General features: G+C 46.6%; 1 protein-coding gene across 15 annotated transcripts in view; it reads right to left on the bottom strand.

Annotated features, from left to right (window-relative positions):
• Positions 1-15,852, bottom strand: part of TNXB (tenascin XB) — a 743,838-nt gene that overhangs the window by 31,843 nt on the left and 696,143 nt on the right. For all 15 annotated transcript variants that reach the window (XM_086924531.1, XM_086924530.1, XM_086924535.1 and 12 more), the window contains 2 exons: positions 3,023-3,119; positions 1,802-1,963 (listed from right to left, as the gene is read on the bottom strand). In XM_086924531.1, the coding sequence (XP_086780657.1) occupies positions 1,802-1,963; positions 3,023-3,119 (259 nt within the window). The remainder of the gene's footprint in view (positions 1-1,801; positions 1,964-3,022; positions 3,120-15,852) is intronic.

Consider the following 15,852-nt stretch of genomic DNA (forward strand, 5'->3'; position numbering starts at 1 on the left):
GGACGCCGCAGATGGTTTTGGTGGTTTTGAATGGAATGGGGGAGGAGGACTCTCTGGGTCCTGTCGGTGAGGGAGGAGGTGGTCCAGTTCAGGGCCTTGTCTAGGATTCCTGCGTCGTAGAGGCGTGTGCGTAGTGTGTGGTGGCAGACGGTGTTGAAGGCGGCAGAGAGGTCCAGGAGGATGAGGGCCGCTGTCTCGCCGTTGTCGAGTAGGATTCTGATGTCGTCTGTGGCGGCGATGAGGGCGGTCTCGGTACTGTGATTGCTGCGGAAGCCTGACTGGGAGGGGTCCAGGATGCTGTTGTCTTCTAGGTAGCGAGTGAGCTGGGTGTTTACGATCTTTTCCATGACTTCCGCTGGGAACGGAAGCAGGGAGATGGGCCAGAAGTTCTTGAGGTCGCTCGGGTCAGCCTTGGGATTCTTCAGGAGGGCGTTGATCTCGGCGTGCTTCCTGCTCTCCGGGAAGGTCTCTGTTTCGAAGGAGAGTCAAGTCAAGTCAAGTCAAGTCAAGTAATTTATATAGCGCACTACATACCCAGAGGGTCTCAAGGCGCTTAGGGAGGGGAGGAGGATTACTTCTCAAATATCCACGTTTTAAGTTGCTTTCTGAATGCTAGGTGGTTCTGGGTAAGGCGAAGGTAAGTGGGGAGTGAGTTCCAAGTTTTAGCAGCCAGGTATGAGAAGGATCTGCCTCCCATGGTGGTCTTGTTGATGCGGGGTACAGTGGCGAGGGCTTGGCTGGAAGAACGTAGTTGGCGGGAGGGGGTGTAGAAGGACAGTCGTGAGTTGAGGCATTCTGGTCCGATGTCGTAGAGTGATTTGTGAGCGTGGGTTAGCAGCCGGAAAGTGATTCTCTTATTGACGGGTAGCCAGTGGAGGTCTTTCAGGTGACCAGAGATGTGTTCGTTGCGCGGGATGTCTAATATGATCCTGGCTGAGGCGTTTTGGATTCGTTGGAGATCACATGATTCCCCTACAAGGAAGTATACTTGGGAACAGATCAACAATGAGTAATCTGTTGCCTGATTTCAAACTCCCAAGTTCAAGACTAGCTCTAAATAGAAACAGTTCTTTCCTAATAATGTCCCTAAGATTTAGAACTCTCTTGCAGCCTACCTTCACCTTGATAGTTCTCTAAACAAGATCAGAACAAGACTAAATGCCTATGCGTACCTTCTATGCATTGTGCTTGATCATACATGGCTTTGAGACACTCCATTGATGATTATGCCCATATTCTATAATGCATCCAGTTTCTTATACTATAAAGCTCATCCGTTCATACGTTTACACTAAACATCAGATTATTTCATGCACCATCTTTATCTATGTTAACACATTGTTTACAATACCTATGTCTCTGTGTTGTGTTCTGTCAACCAACTTAGGGTTGAAATCATGCGGTGTAAAAAGGAGTAAATTAAAATATGGCCTAATGCACCTGAGGGAAATGCTTCCCTCTCTAGGTCACAGAAGGTAGCTGAACTTTATTCTTTCTTTCAGGTATACTAATTATGTGTGTGTAAATCTCGGCTCAAGTATTAGGAGAAATCAAGATTTGAAGGATATGTAACTATTCATTACACCAAAGTGGGGGACTTAATCTCCTAAATCGATTTTTAAGATGTGGGTAGATCCCTTCCACAGTCTGATGTCAAGAGTAAAAGTTGTTTTTCCATTTGTGTACGGACAGTCCTCACTTCCTGGTACTAGTGTGCAGATTTAAACATTCTTATCCCCAGTAAAGAAACTCTATATCATACTTCCCCGATCCTTTCTGTGCACCATAGTGTCTTTCTTACCAGCAGTGCCACTGTATTTTCCGAGTCGTAGTCGGTAGTAGTTTTTTTGTGTGTCCACTCGGAAACTGTCATAGACTGCGTAGGCGGATTCATTCTTTGTGCGCAGATCAACTCGCAGCTCATAGGCTCCCTGAGATGTCAACTTATGCAGGTTCTCGTTACCTAAGAATTCAAAGCAGAGTGAGTCACAATCACCTACGACCTGCGTATACTCTTCCCTTCTCTCAAAGGGACCCTCACGCTGCGATTGCTAAAAAGTGCTGTAGATCAGGTCCAACCGATCCACCTAGGTCAATTTCTCTCTTTTTTTCTTGCTCTACTTCTCTCAACTCGACTCTCCCATCTTTACATCTGTTCCTCACTCTCGCTTTCAGAGGAAGCATTGTAGCGATACAGGCGCTCACACTGTGAAAGCTAGCTGATGACAGTCTTGCAATGATTGCAGGTGCCTGTTGTGCTTAACACTGCGGAATGGGGACCTCTGCATTGGTACAGGTCAATTTCCATATTCTCTTAACCATGACACAAGTACCCTTTGAGCCTGTTTCTTGCAATCTTTGATTGGATTCATGCAATCCTGAAAGCCACTGCACACTTATTCACTTGTTGTGGTAGGTGGTTGAACATCCGAATGTGCAATAACAACCTCTGAGATGGAGAATGTTGACAATAGTTTGTGTACTAGCAACTGAATTTGTAATACCTTCTAGATTCCCAGGAGCTGATGTTTAATCGGGAAGCTCGCAAGGTATTCTTAGATCCTTTTGTTCTTTCCCTTCTAAACTATCCTTTTTATGATAGATGGAATCTGAAAGGGTTACTCAACCTGCAGACTGGCAAGTTTTCCCATGCAACGTGTGTTTCTTAATTTTTCCTTTTTTCATTCTTCAAAACACTTGATGACCTAGTCATATCTGACATCAGAGAACTTACAATTCCTGTACTTCCAATGTATGACACACATCTGGACACATTCCCTCCCCAGCCTACAATCATTCCTCTGACCCCCACTGTCAACATATCTCTGACTTACAAATATCTCTGTTCTCCACCCAGTCAGGAAAATGTCCCCAGTCAGCAAACATTCCCATTTCAAAGCAATAACAAGACCATATCCTATTTCATAGCTGTCAAGTATCTCAGTATCATGAGTGACATGTAAATCATCTGAGTGCTGTAAACTACTGTGGTTTTACTTAACTAGCAAGATTGGTAACTCACCGAGCCAAAACTCCTGTGTCAGGTTCCCAAACCCTGCAGCATACTCATCCCAGTTCCTCCAGAAGTTTGTTTTTCCGTTCATTCGCCTTTGAAACACCTAAACAGGCCACGGACAGAGTAAGAGGAAAGAAAATACACAGTTAATGGAACGGCCAGATTTCAGCTCAAGCAGCTCTGTGCTGTTAGTGAGGCGCCATCACCCGTGTAGGACCCTCGTGGAACACGTGTAGGACCCTCATGGAACACATGTATCTGCATCCCGCAGAGGTGTTCTTGTCTCAGTGCTTGAGCAGCATCTATCAAAAAGCACTGTATATTGCGAATAGCAAACCCTCTGCCACAAACATTCACTAATCCAGTGACAGGTAGCACATACCCTTCATTTTATAATCCTGAAGCAAAAAACACCAGCTATAGGTACTGAGGAGGAATAAAAGGGGGACCACACAAACTCTTGCAACTGAGAAAAGCCATTTATGCAAGGTAGGCTGTTGACATTGGTATGTCATTTCCTAACTTCTGCTATGAAGGAAAAAGAGATTATATTTAGACCTGATTTAAGATTCCAAGGGGCATATTATCAAGGACCCGTGTTAAAATTTTAGCTGTTTTATCGGCAGGAAACTGCAGATAAAACGGTGATAATGGGCTTGATAATACGCACTTGTTAATTCCCATAGAAGCCCATGTTAACACCAGAACATGGGCTTCTATGGGAGTTAACACGAGCGTATTATCAAGCCCATTATCGCCGTTTTATTGGCAGTTTCCTGCCGATAAAACAGCGATAATTTTAACACCGGTCCTTGATAATATGCCCCCAAACTCCTTATCAGCTTCCATGCTTTTTTCCCATTCCTCTTTTTTTTTTACTAATAATTCTCAACATTGAATAGGTAACACTGAACATTAGAAAATGATTCTGATGAGTTGTAAAATTCCTCTATCCCGGCTGTGTTGCCCAGTAAAGCATACTTTACAATCCAATCTGGCAAACAGTAAAGTGTATGTAACCATGACCACTGTGCCTCTGAATTCAAGGCTTTTGGTAATCACAACTGGCCTAATATAGAAAAAAAAGGTTCTGAAACTGTATACAGTATTCCAGATGAGTCCTCCTCAGCTGCAAGCAAAACTCGATTTGAGTTCATGCCTTATCCACATTAATGGGCTAATGCCCCACAGCTACCAGAGCATACAAACAATGGAACTTGACACACGTGAAATCACCTGCATCAGCTGCTCACCCACAATACCACAATATTTTGTCTTTTCTGCATCACTGGTCTTCTCAGCCATTAGAGTCTTCTTACACCTCATCATTGCCCTTCACATCTTCCTTGACCACTACAGAACTTTCCCACTACCGACAATTAGATAGAAGATTGTAATGTTGGGAGCTCCATTAAAAACAATGAAGTGCTCAGGGCTTCTAATGTCTGGTAGAAGCCCGGAGTTCCAATATTCCAATGTTGTTCACTGAAACAGCTGTTGTAAACAAAGGCCTCACGGAGTCCGACGGGGCTTGAATCCCCTTGGGCTTCGTGAGGCCTTTGTATTACAAATTAGAACATTGTGCCCTCTAGGGGCGAAATGTTCTAATAGCCTTAGAGCCCTCCGTAGCAGGCTCTATCAGCCATTAAAGTCCCACTCCTGTGTTTAAGGACCTCGCCTTCGGCTTGAGCCTTTAACACTGAAGTGGACCTTTCATGGCCGGTAGAGCTCGCTATGGCGGGATCTTGAGGCTATATCCAAACGTTTTCTTGGCTGTTATTGGCTATGTCTATAGGCGTTTATTATCCTTGTCCCTACTGCCCAAATTCTCGAAAGCATAAGATAACACCTTTACATATCTGATAAGAGCTTGGTCAGTTCAATTACCCAAATCAAACATTCAACCACTTTCCTCATCTCCTTGACCACTGTGGCAGCCATCTTGGGGTCAGGCAAGGGATTCTGCCCCTGGTGTTTCATTTTGCCGGTCCCCATTTTTATCATTCCTCCATGTACTCTCAAGGACCCCAAGGGTATTCGTGCAGCTTCTTCAGGTGCATTAACCGTAGTGCAGAAACTGACTGACTGGTATTGCCACACTTGTCCGATCAGACACCGAGAGAGAACCTCCTTTCGCCTGCGTGCGTGCCCCGCTATGATCCCTGCCAGCTATAGAGTAAATGACCAATCTTGCACACCTCGAGGTCCAGTGTTGCTTGTCGCTCACAAAAGCAGTGCCACAGGAAAAGCGCACCTTTGGCTATGCATTAATTTAATCCGCCTGAAAAAGAATATCGAGCGCGTTCCACTCATAGCACCATGTAAGATCTTGCCACCTGTGCAGATGCTTCGTTTCCTCACTCGCGGCGCCACCGCACCAGAACACCACTGCTAGGGCGCCCGGGGACAGCACGTTGCAGCACTCCGGTTAAAGGATACCAAAGTCCTCCGCCGCAACGCTGTCTAGCGGTCGCGACCTCACATTGTTCCGCTCATTAGGCAGGCATATGTGCATTCCGCTTACAAACGGTTGCCCAAACGAGGATCCTGCTGTTAGGGGTGTAAAGGGGTGAGTGTATGGGCATACAATGATACAGCTATATATAATGATATATATATGTCGGGACGAGACACAAGTGAACACTCGGTATGGTGGTTTGGACCGGAAGTCCCGTGCGACTTCTGGCCTTTTATTTATAGCCTTCTGGCCCCGCCTGGCCAGAAGGTGATACAAGTGGTGTACGTAGTTCCGGCCGAGGCCGGAGCTACCAACAACTAGAACGTTACATCCCTTCCCAAATTAGTCCTTTGAGACAAATTGAATTAGCACATAAAGTCAGCAAGTCTTTGACTGGGCCTGGGATTTGGTCGGAGGCCGTACTGCCTTCTCCCTCCTACCGGAGTGTTCTCAGGGTAGGCTCTCGCGGATGGCGTCAGCGGTTCAATGATCCCAGTAGATGGGGTGGATGGCGAATTGCTCAAAGTAACACTTGTTGGTTCACTACCGGTGTCTTGCCTTTCCGGTGTACCTGCCTGACGCTCCGTGTTGGCAGGTGTCGCTGGGATTCGCTTGAACCACGACACGTTTCTTGTTACCTCTTCGCCTTCGCGTTGAGCTGTCACTGCCGTGCCTCTGCTTGTCCTGACAATCCATGGCTCGACTTCATATGGTGTTCTGAATTTCCCTCCAGGCCTCCGAGCTCGAATGAGCACACGATCTCCGGGGACCAGTACCCTGTCTTGAGCCCCTCTCTTCTTACTTGCCTTGTCGTTAGTTCTTCTCCTCCGGGTTTGGGTGGACTCTGGATGATAAGGTTCAGGCCGCCATCCTTCTGCCATGGGTAGCAAATCACGCCTGGGGCCTGAGAACATGAGAGCCCATGGCGATCTTTGTGTAGTGCTGTGTGGAGTGCTCCTGTACTCTCGTAGAAAGCTTTGAAGAGCCTCCTCCGGATTGGTTCCTTCTACTGCAGATATTCTTAATACCTTATTAATTGTCCTCATGAATCTTTCTATTTCGCCATTAGCTTGAGGCCACTGTGGCGTTATGCGGCGATGATGAATTCCTAGTTTTTGCATAAATTCTTTGAACTCACTTCGCTGGAAGGGTGGTCCATTTTCCGTTTTCAGTTGTTGAGGAATCCCAAACAATGCAAATGTTTTGCTCAGTATGGGTTGAATGTTCGTGAAACTTGTCGACTGAGCTACCTCCACAATTGGGTACTTCGTATAGCTGTCCACTAGAACCACAGTGACCCTTCCGTCTGGAAAACTGCCAAAGTCTAGGCTAACCCAGGACCACGGTGCTGGTGCATGTTCCTCTGTGATGATTGGCGCAGGGGCTTCAGTTCTTCCTGTTAGCTGACACGCCCGACAGTTCTTCACTATGGTGTCGACTGCGTCTTCCAAGTTCGGGAACCAGACCTTTTCCCGCATACGGGCCTTCATTCTCCTGGTGCCTTGGTGCCTTGGTGGCCTTCGTGTGCTAACACTGTCGCTTGTTCCTGTAGGGTCGTCGGAATTATCACTCTTGAGCCTCTTAAGATAAGGCCATTTTCAGTGATGCTGATCTCGTTATGTATTTTCCAGAACTGATTGAGTCGTGCGCGGTCAGCCTCGTTCCAGCCATGTACGTCTCGCAGGAAGCCTTCCCAGGATCCGGTGTGCACCGCATTCTCTACTCACTTCAGGACAGTGTGGTTGGCATATTGTTCCATGATTTTGTCTGCTGACATTGCTTGGGGGCATGCTCCCTGTGATATCATATTCACAAACTCTTTGGTCTGTCTTTCGGGCTCTTCTTCTTGTGCTTCTTCCTTAGTGGGATATCGAGATAAGAAGTCTGCCGGGTTCCTGGCTCCTGGCCTGTACACGAGATCCATTTGGTACTGTTGGATTTGGATTGCCCATCTTTTGATTCGTGGAGGCAGATGAGGCGCTGTGCCTTTAAATAATGGAATTAGTGGTTGGTGATTGGTAACCATTCTGAAGGGGTGTCCGGTTATGTAAAGATGGAAATGGTTGCAAGCCCATTTTACTGCTAATGCTTCTCTCTCGATTTGAGAGTATCTCGCCTCAGTGGCGGTGAGGGCCTTGCTCGCGAACGCTAGTGGCGCCCATACTCCTGGTTCCGTTTCCTGGGTGAGGAGCGCTCCCAGTCCAACGGGGCTGGCATCGACCAGTATTTCGGTGGGTCTGGTCGTGTTGAAATAGGCCATGGTTGTTCCATCTAGGAGGGCGTACTTGATTTTGTTGAATGCTTCTTCCTCAACATCTGTGGTTCGGCAATGGTTGCTAAGTTCGGTATGAACCTGGTACAGTATTGGGCCATGCCCAGGAAGCTTCTCACTTCTGAGGCTGTGGTCGGCGCTGAGGCATATTTTATGGCTTGTGACTTCCTGGGATCAACTTGGAACTCCATCAGAATTGAATACGTAGCCGAAGAATTCTATCGATTTCTGAAAGAATTTGCATTTCTCCTTATGCAGTGTTACTCCATGGTCAGCTAGCCTCTTGAGTGTGGACCTCAGGTGCTGGTGGTGTTCTTCACTGGTCTTGGAGTGTATCAGGATATCGTCGCTTACATTTAACACTCCTTGTAGGCCGGATAGTATTTCTCGAATTGTATTTTGAAAGATTTCTGCCGCTGAGGATATCCCGAAGTTTAGTCTCTTATATCTTCTAAGACCGAGGTGAGTCGAGAACGTCGTTATGTACCTGCTCTCTTCGGCTAGTCGGAGTTGGTGGTATCCAACGTTGAGGTCCAACTTAGAGAACCATTGGGCTCCGTTCAGGTATATGAGTATGTCATCTACGGTGGGTGTTATGTGTCTTTCTCTCTTTATTGCCTTGTTGGGCATTCGCATGTCTATGCAAATGCAGATCTTCCCTGGTTGACGGGGTTTTTCGGCTATTACCATGGGCGACACCCACGGCGTTGGTCCAGTGACTTTTTCTATGACTCCTTGTTTTTCAAGTTGTGTCAGTTCCTGCTCGACTGCTGCTTGTAGGTGAAACGGAATCCTCCGGTGTTTCAGAGCAATTGGCTGGACCGCTTTATCAATGTGTAGTTTGATTGGCTGTCCTTTAATTGTGCCCAGACCTTTGAATTCTGACCCGTCAATTTGAATTTGGCACTTTGGTTGAGGTCTTCGCTTTCTTTTCAGGTCTTTCGTGAACGATACGAAGTAGTACTCTCCTTCATCGTCAGTGGAGGAGTCATCTAATCGTGCATGGCGATGTTGTCTTGCTGTCATGGATCTTGATTCTTGAGTTTCCTCCAGACTTAATTGCCTGACTGCTCCTGTTACGGTCCGTCTCCCCGCTGTGTATCTTCCGCGGAATCCTCCTCTGCATACGCTGGCAAAGTGGTTTGGTGTTCCGCATTTCGAACATGTCTTCCCTCTTGCAGGGCACCCATCTTGACTATGCTCATCACGCCCACAGTATCCACAGGATGTTCGTCTCGGGGTTCTGGTCGGCCATCTTCCCCTTCCACCTCTACCTGATGTGCGGACGGCGTCAACTCTTTCTGTCTTCACAACTGCACTTGCTTCCGCTTGAGTGGTCATGGCGGCCTCCATTGCTGTCGACCGGACATCAGATAACTCATGTGACCGTGCGAGCATGAGAATCTCATCGAGCGTGATGTTGGGTTGGCGCAGTATTAGTGTTCTTAGAGTCTTGTTCCGGCACCCTTGAATGATCTGTGCTGTAACTTCCTTATTATGATCATCTTCGGCGCATGTGCTCACCAGTTCCCTTAGTCGGGCATGGAAGGCGTCCATCGTCTCACCTTCCCTTTGTTTAGACTGTCTGAACTTAAACCGTTCATAGTGCGGGTTGAGTTGGGGATCAAAGTGCGCGTTGAGGGCTCCCACGGCGGCGTCGTAGTCATTAGCGTTGCCAGTATCTGGAAGGTGGGAGAACAGTTTGTAGATTTCAGTGCCCCCAAAGTGCAGTAGCAGGGAGCGTTTGACTGTGTTGTCGGTTTCACGAGTGGCCACGAAGTAGTTGTTCAGTTGTCCTATCCATACTGCCCACCCCGGTGCTGCTGTGGAAGGTTCAATTAACTCGCTGAACGGCGGGAGTGCCTGAATCTGCGAGTGAGCTGATGGATGGATGTGCTGTGCTGGAGGTACTGCTTGCTGTGGCACTACTTGTTGCGGCGCTGCCTGCTGTTGTGGCGCTGCCTGCTGTTGTGGCGCTGCTTGCTGTTGTGGCGCTGCTTGCTGTTGTGGCGCTGCTTGCTGGTTCTGGTTGCCTGGTGGGTTTGACATTTCCTCTTTGTTGTGTGTCCGCCTCCAGGAATGTGTGTTCCTTTTCAATGTTCTCTCTTATAACACTTTTCCATATATATATTTTTTTCTTTGGATGTATCAATGCTTTTTTTTTTTCTCTGTGGAGGCCGATGCAGCCTCAGCGCTTGTGTCGCGCTGTGCTGGGTGGGCGTGCGTCACTCTGGGGCACCTCGTGGCTCTGTGCGGCCTTCGCGCTCCTCGCGCCTCTGTCAGGCGTCTCTGCCGAGCCTTTCTCCTGTGCGCATGCGCGCCTGATGCACTCTGGCCTGTGTGCTCGGGCCCGTGCGACTTCCGACCTTTTATTTATAGCCTTCTGGCCACGCCTGGCCAGAAGGTGATACAAGTGGTGTACATAGTTCCGGCCGAGGCCGGAGCTACCAACAACTAGAACGTTACAAGGGGCAGCACCGCTACTGGCACACTGCGCTCGCCGCTGTCCTCCGGGGCCGAGGATATGACAGCCCGGCTGAGCGCCATGTTGCATGCACTCTGTGTCGCGGGGAGGGAACACAAATGCTGTGTTGTTGTATATAGGCTGCATAATCAGCCCTGCTGCACTCCGGGCTCCACTTTAAAACGTTACCATTTGTGGGGGTTGAAGATCGATGGATCCGCAGATATTTGAGCGGATCTTAAGCCCGGCCAGCAGAACCGGGCTTAAGGTTCCCTAATAGACATACCTCATGAATATTAATGTGACTGAGCAGAATGATTGGTCAGGGTAGTGGGGACTACTGTAAGAGGAAAAAAGGGGGTAGCCAGTGCCCTGAGATGATAGATGCAACCTGACAACACACATAACATTGAATAACATCAGAACCGAACACTCTGAGACCCGGGCTGGGGGGGAGGGTGAGTGGAGTGGGAGGGGAGGGAGAGACAAAAAGCTACAGTAAGATGCTAATGAGAATTAATGTAATAGATGGCTCGAGTTTGTACTCTGTTGTTCATGACTTGCAAAACCAATAAAAATATATATTTAAAAAAAGGACGAAAAACGTGTTGTTTGCCCTGGCTGTCATTCATACTCAGCTGTCCATCGATTTAGTTACAACAGTCCTGGAGGAACAATAAAATTGCACAGTCAACATTGACACCAAAAAGGAAAACAAATCCAATTACTTTCCCGTACCGTACAAGATCTTATTTGCTACCTGATTCATTTACAACAGGCAGGACTTGCATACAGCTCTATTAGGTTACACCTAACAACACTTGCTGCCTACATGCAAAATAGACAACACATATATTTGTTCAGAATTCCAGTTTTTAAAGCATTTATGGAGGGACTAAAAAGAGTAATTCCTCCCTCCATCCCACCGCCAGCCGCATGGAATCCACATAATGTTCTCACCAGGCTTATAGGTCCTCCTTTTGAACAACCCATTCGTGGGATCTACAGTTCCTCACATGGAAAGTACCTTTTTTAGTGGCTATCACATCTATCAGAAGGGTGAGCAAACTTCACGCGCTTACCCGTGGTGAACCTTTTTTCAAAACCATCTAGTCAAACTAGCAATAATTAACCCCAAATTTCTACCGTAATTAGTTTTTTCTTTTCATATCAAACAAATCATTGAGCTCCCTGTATTTTCCCCCCAAACCAGACTCAGTGGAGGAAAGGGCGCTAAACATTCTGGATGTTTAAAGGGCAGTAATGTATTACATTGAGAGAACAAAACCTTTTCGAAAAATTCAACAACTCTTCATAGCTTTCTCAAACCCCCATAAAGGCTCACCCATATCTAAAGCAGGTATCACAAGGTGGGTAGTAAAATGCTTTAAAACGTGCTACCTCAAAACTAAGCAAATGCTACCTGCAGCTCCAAGAGCTCACTCCACACGTGAAAAAGGGGTCTCTATGGGTTTCCTAGGAGACATTCCACTAGCAGATATATGTAAAGAAGATGCATGGAATAACTCCTATACATTCACAAAACACTCCTGTGTTGATGTCTTAGTTAACCAACAAGCTAGAATGGGTCAAGCAGTATTACGAACACTTTTTCAAGCATCTACGTCAATCATTAGCTAGCCACCGCTGTTGGGGAGCACTGCTTTACTACATTTGATGCAAAGGCATATGGATCTACGGCCAAGACATGCTACAAATGGAATATGTTACTTGTCCTGTAAGCTTCTATTCGTAGCGTGTAGTGCCGTAGATTAATATGCACCTACCCTCCTCCGCGGAAGCTAATGGGTCATGCACACACTATCCTTATTTAACTATATCTTGCACCTTCATCTTTATCTCTCTACTGCTCCTATACGAAGCTCACCCGATGAGTCAAAAAACAATCTAACAATGGAGCCTATAATGATGCGCAATACAAACTATAGGAGTCACCATACCTCATGACTTAAAAGACTACTTTGAAGAAAAACAAGTTGCAAACATCCTAGCCCAACACGAGATGGCATGAGTATAACATATGAATCTACAGCACTACATGCTACGAATAGATGCATTTCTTAAAGAAAAGTGTTTTGAAAAGTGTGCTTCGGGACCCTGCACATTGGTGGGCCATTCTGTGGCCATTCTGGAGATTCACCCGAAAGAACTATGATTACATCGAATTAACTTTTCTGGCAAAAGTGCTTCCAAACGAATAAATAATTATTACATTAAATTAAAGTCAAACCAGTGAAATGTACAATGTTTACACATCTTTTCACCATCAATATTCTTCCTATCTCCCTACTGCCATGTAACATTGTTTACATACATATTGCTCTAGATATCTGTCCTTTAAAACCTCAACTCTCATGGTGCACTCTGCTCCTTAGCATTTCTTCCCCCAGAGTTCACGACTGCACTTGGCTGCATTGAAACTTAACTAACAATACCTTCAGTTCCATGATCAGTCCCAGTGAGGTACCACCTGTCTATGCTCCACTATCCTCCTCCAGCCTCACACAGGCATGAACATTATCTCAAGGAAATGTATAAACTCATAGATTACTCCTTCTGGATTCACACATCCAGTTTATCAACTCTACTGACTGGCAGTAGGCTACCCTCATTCATATGCATCCTCCATCAGTTGTCTGGTGCAATGTTGATTAGGAACACTCTATCCAGACATATTTCTCCTCGAATGCCTGACTGTTACTTGTATCCACATTCATCCAGTGCAGATTTGTGCGCCATTACAGTAAATCCATGCTCTTGAAGGAAAATTACCATAGAATGCACAATAATTTGAAAGGAATATGCTACTTACCAGTATGCATCTGTTCTTGGCATGTAGGGCTGCTGACATTCATATCTTGTGCATAGATCGCCGCCTAGTGTTGGGTCCGGATGATTGCACTTGTTGTCTTGGAAGAGTCTTCGAAGTATCACGAGATAGGTGACTCCTCCACTGGACTACAGTGCCCATGGGCATCCTCTCCATCCTCAGATTGTTTTTCGCCATTGTGGCAGAGATGGAGATAGTAAAGTAAGAGATGGCCAAGCCAGAGAGAATGCTGCAGCTGCTACAGGCACTGGGGAGGAGGGCGGACGGTATAAATGTCAGCAGCCCTACATGCCAAGAACAGATGCATACTGGTAAGTAGCATATTCCGTTCGAGGCATGTGGGCTGCTGAATTCATATCTTGTGCATAGACTGTATAGCAGTATCTCCTCTAGCGGTGGCTACCTGTGCCAGCTGCAGCAGTTTGAAAAAGAGTTTTGAGGACAGCCTGGCCTACAGCAGCTTGCTGTTTTGTTTGCACATCTACACAGTAGTGTTTTGTGAAAGTGTGTATGGTGGTCCATGTGGCTGCCTTACAGATATCTTCAAGAGGAATATTTCTTAGGAAAGCCAAGGATGCCCCCATTTTCCTAGTGGAGTGTGCTCTTGGGGGGACGGTTAACGTGCGTTTTGCCTTTTGATAGCATATCTGAATGCATTTAACTATCCATCTGGCTATTCCTGATTTTGAAATTGGATTCCCTTTGTGTTGTGGTGCAAAGGCAACAAACAGTTGCTTTGTTTTCCTAAATGATTTAGTTCTGTCCACATAGTAAAGTAGAGCTCTCTTTACGTCTAGTGTGTGCAGGGCTCTCTCAGCTACTGACTGTGGATTTTGAAAGAACAAGGGCAGTTCTATTGATTGGTTGATATGGAAATTGGATACAACCTTAGGCATGAATTTAGGGTTTGTTCTAAGAACCACCCTGTTGGCATGTACCTGCATGAAATGTTCTTGAATTGTAAGCGCTTGTAATTCACTCACTCTTCTGAGTGAGGTGATGGCTACCAAGAATGCAATTTTCCACGTTAGGAATTGTAGTTCGCATGAATGTAAAGGTTCGAAAGGAGGGCCCATGAGTCTGGTAAGCACTATATTGAGATTCCAGACTGGGGAAGGGGGGTGCCTAGGAGGAATCACCCTTTTTAAACCCTCCATGAATGCTTTGATTGCTGGTATTCTAAACAGTGAAAGGTGTTGCCTGTTTTGAAGGTATGCTGCTATGGCAGCGAGGTGTAGCCGTATTGAATAGTATGCTAAGTTACATCTTTGTAGGTGCAGCAGGTAACATATTATGTTTTGTATTGAAGCATCTAAGGGGTTGATTTGGTTATTGGTGCAGTAAATAACAAATCTTTTCCATTTAGCTGCATAGCACACTTGTGTGGTTTGTCTTCTTGCCTCCCTAATGATATTCATGCAATCTGGGGGCAAGTTAAGGTATCCAAACTCTAAGACCTCAGGAGCCAGATCGCTAGGTTCATTTGATTTGGATCTGGGTGTCTGATTTCTCCATGGTTCTGAGTTAGAAGATGAGGTGCAAGGTGCAGTCTTTGATGGGGAACTACTGAGAGTTCCAGGAACGTCGTGTACCATGGTTGTCTCGCCCATGTGGGAGCAACTAGGATTAGTGTGAGGGAGTGTTGCCGCAGTTTGCGTGCCACCAGCGGGATCAGTGGTGCTGGGGGAAAAGCGTACGCAAATCTGCCTGACCAGTTCATCCATATCGCATTGCCATGTGACAATGGATGTGGGTATCTGGCGGCAAATTATTGGCAGTTCGAGTTTTCTTTTGTGTGCGAACAGGTCTATATCTGGGTGACCCCACTCCTCGAAGAATGGCTGAAGGACCTGGGGGTGAATCTCCCATTCGTGTAATTGCTGGCTGTGCCTGCTGAGCAGGTCGGCAACTTGATTGTCCTTCCCTGGAAGGCGTTCTGCTAGGAGAAAAATGTTTTTGGGAATTGCCCACTTCCAGATGCTTTGTGCCAGATGGGACAGCTGTGGAGAGTACGTTCCTCCCTGTTTCTGGATGTAGTACATCGCGGTCATGCTGTCCGTCCGGATCAACACCGTCTTTCTGTACAAGTATTTTTGAAATGCTTTTAGGGCTAGGAACATCGCTAGCAACTCTAGTTGGTTGATATGCAGCCTTTTCTGTTTGTTTGTCCAGAGCCCCTGTACTGTGTATTGAAGAAGATTGGCTCCGCAGCCTGTCAGTGATGCGTCCGCTCTTAGTACTAGTTGGGGAACCGGCTCTTGGAACAGTCGCCCCTTGGAAAGGTTTTGTGGGTTCCACCACTGCAGAGAGTTGTGAGTGTGACTGTCTACCAACACTAGGTCTTTTAGTTGTCCTTGAGCCTGGTTCCATTGCTGTGCTAGGCATTCCTGCAATGGGCGCATCTGAAGTCTGGCATGGGGGACAATGAATATGCAGGAGGGCATCATGCCTATGAGTTGCATGAAGACTTGAGCTGGCAAAGAGTGTTTTGGCAGAAATCTGCGAATGAGTGTCTGCATACTGGCTATCCTTGCTGAGTTTGGATAATCCTTTGCCAGTGAGGTGTTTATGGTGGCTCCCAGGTACTGCTGTATGTGGGACGGTTGCAGATGTGATTTTGTGTAGTTGATTGAGAATCCTAAGCTCTGTAGCAGCTGGATTGTGTGAGATGTTTGTGCTGCACATTGTTCGTACGATTTTGCTTGTATTAGCCAATCGTCCAGGTATGGGTACACATGGACGTGCTGCCTCCTTAGATGTGCTGCCACTGTCGCTAAGCATTTTGTAAACA

Source organism: Lissotriton vulgaris, chromosome 5, assembly GCF_964263255.1.
Source record: "Lissotriton vulgaris chromosome 5, aLisVul1.2, whole genome shotgun sequence".
In the NCBI taxonomy this organism is placed as follows: domain Eukaryota; kingdom Metazoa; phylum Chordata; class Amphibia; order Caudata; family Salamandridae; genus Lissotriton; species Lissotriton vulgaris.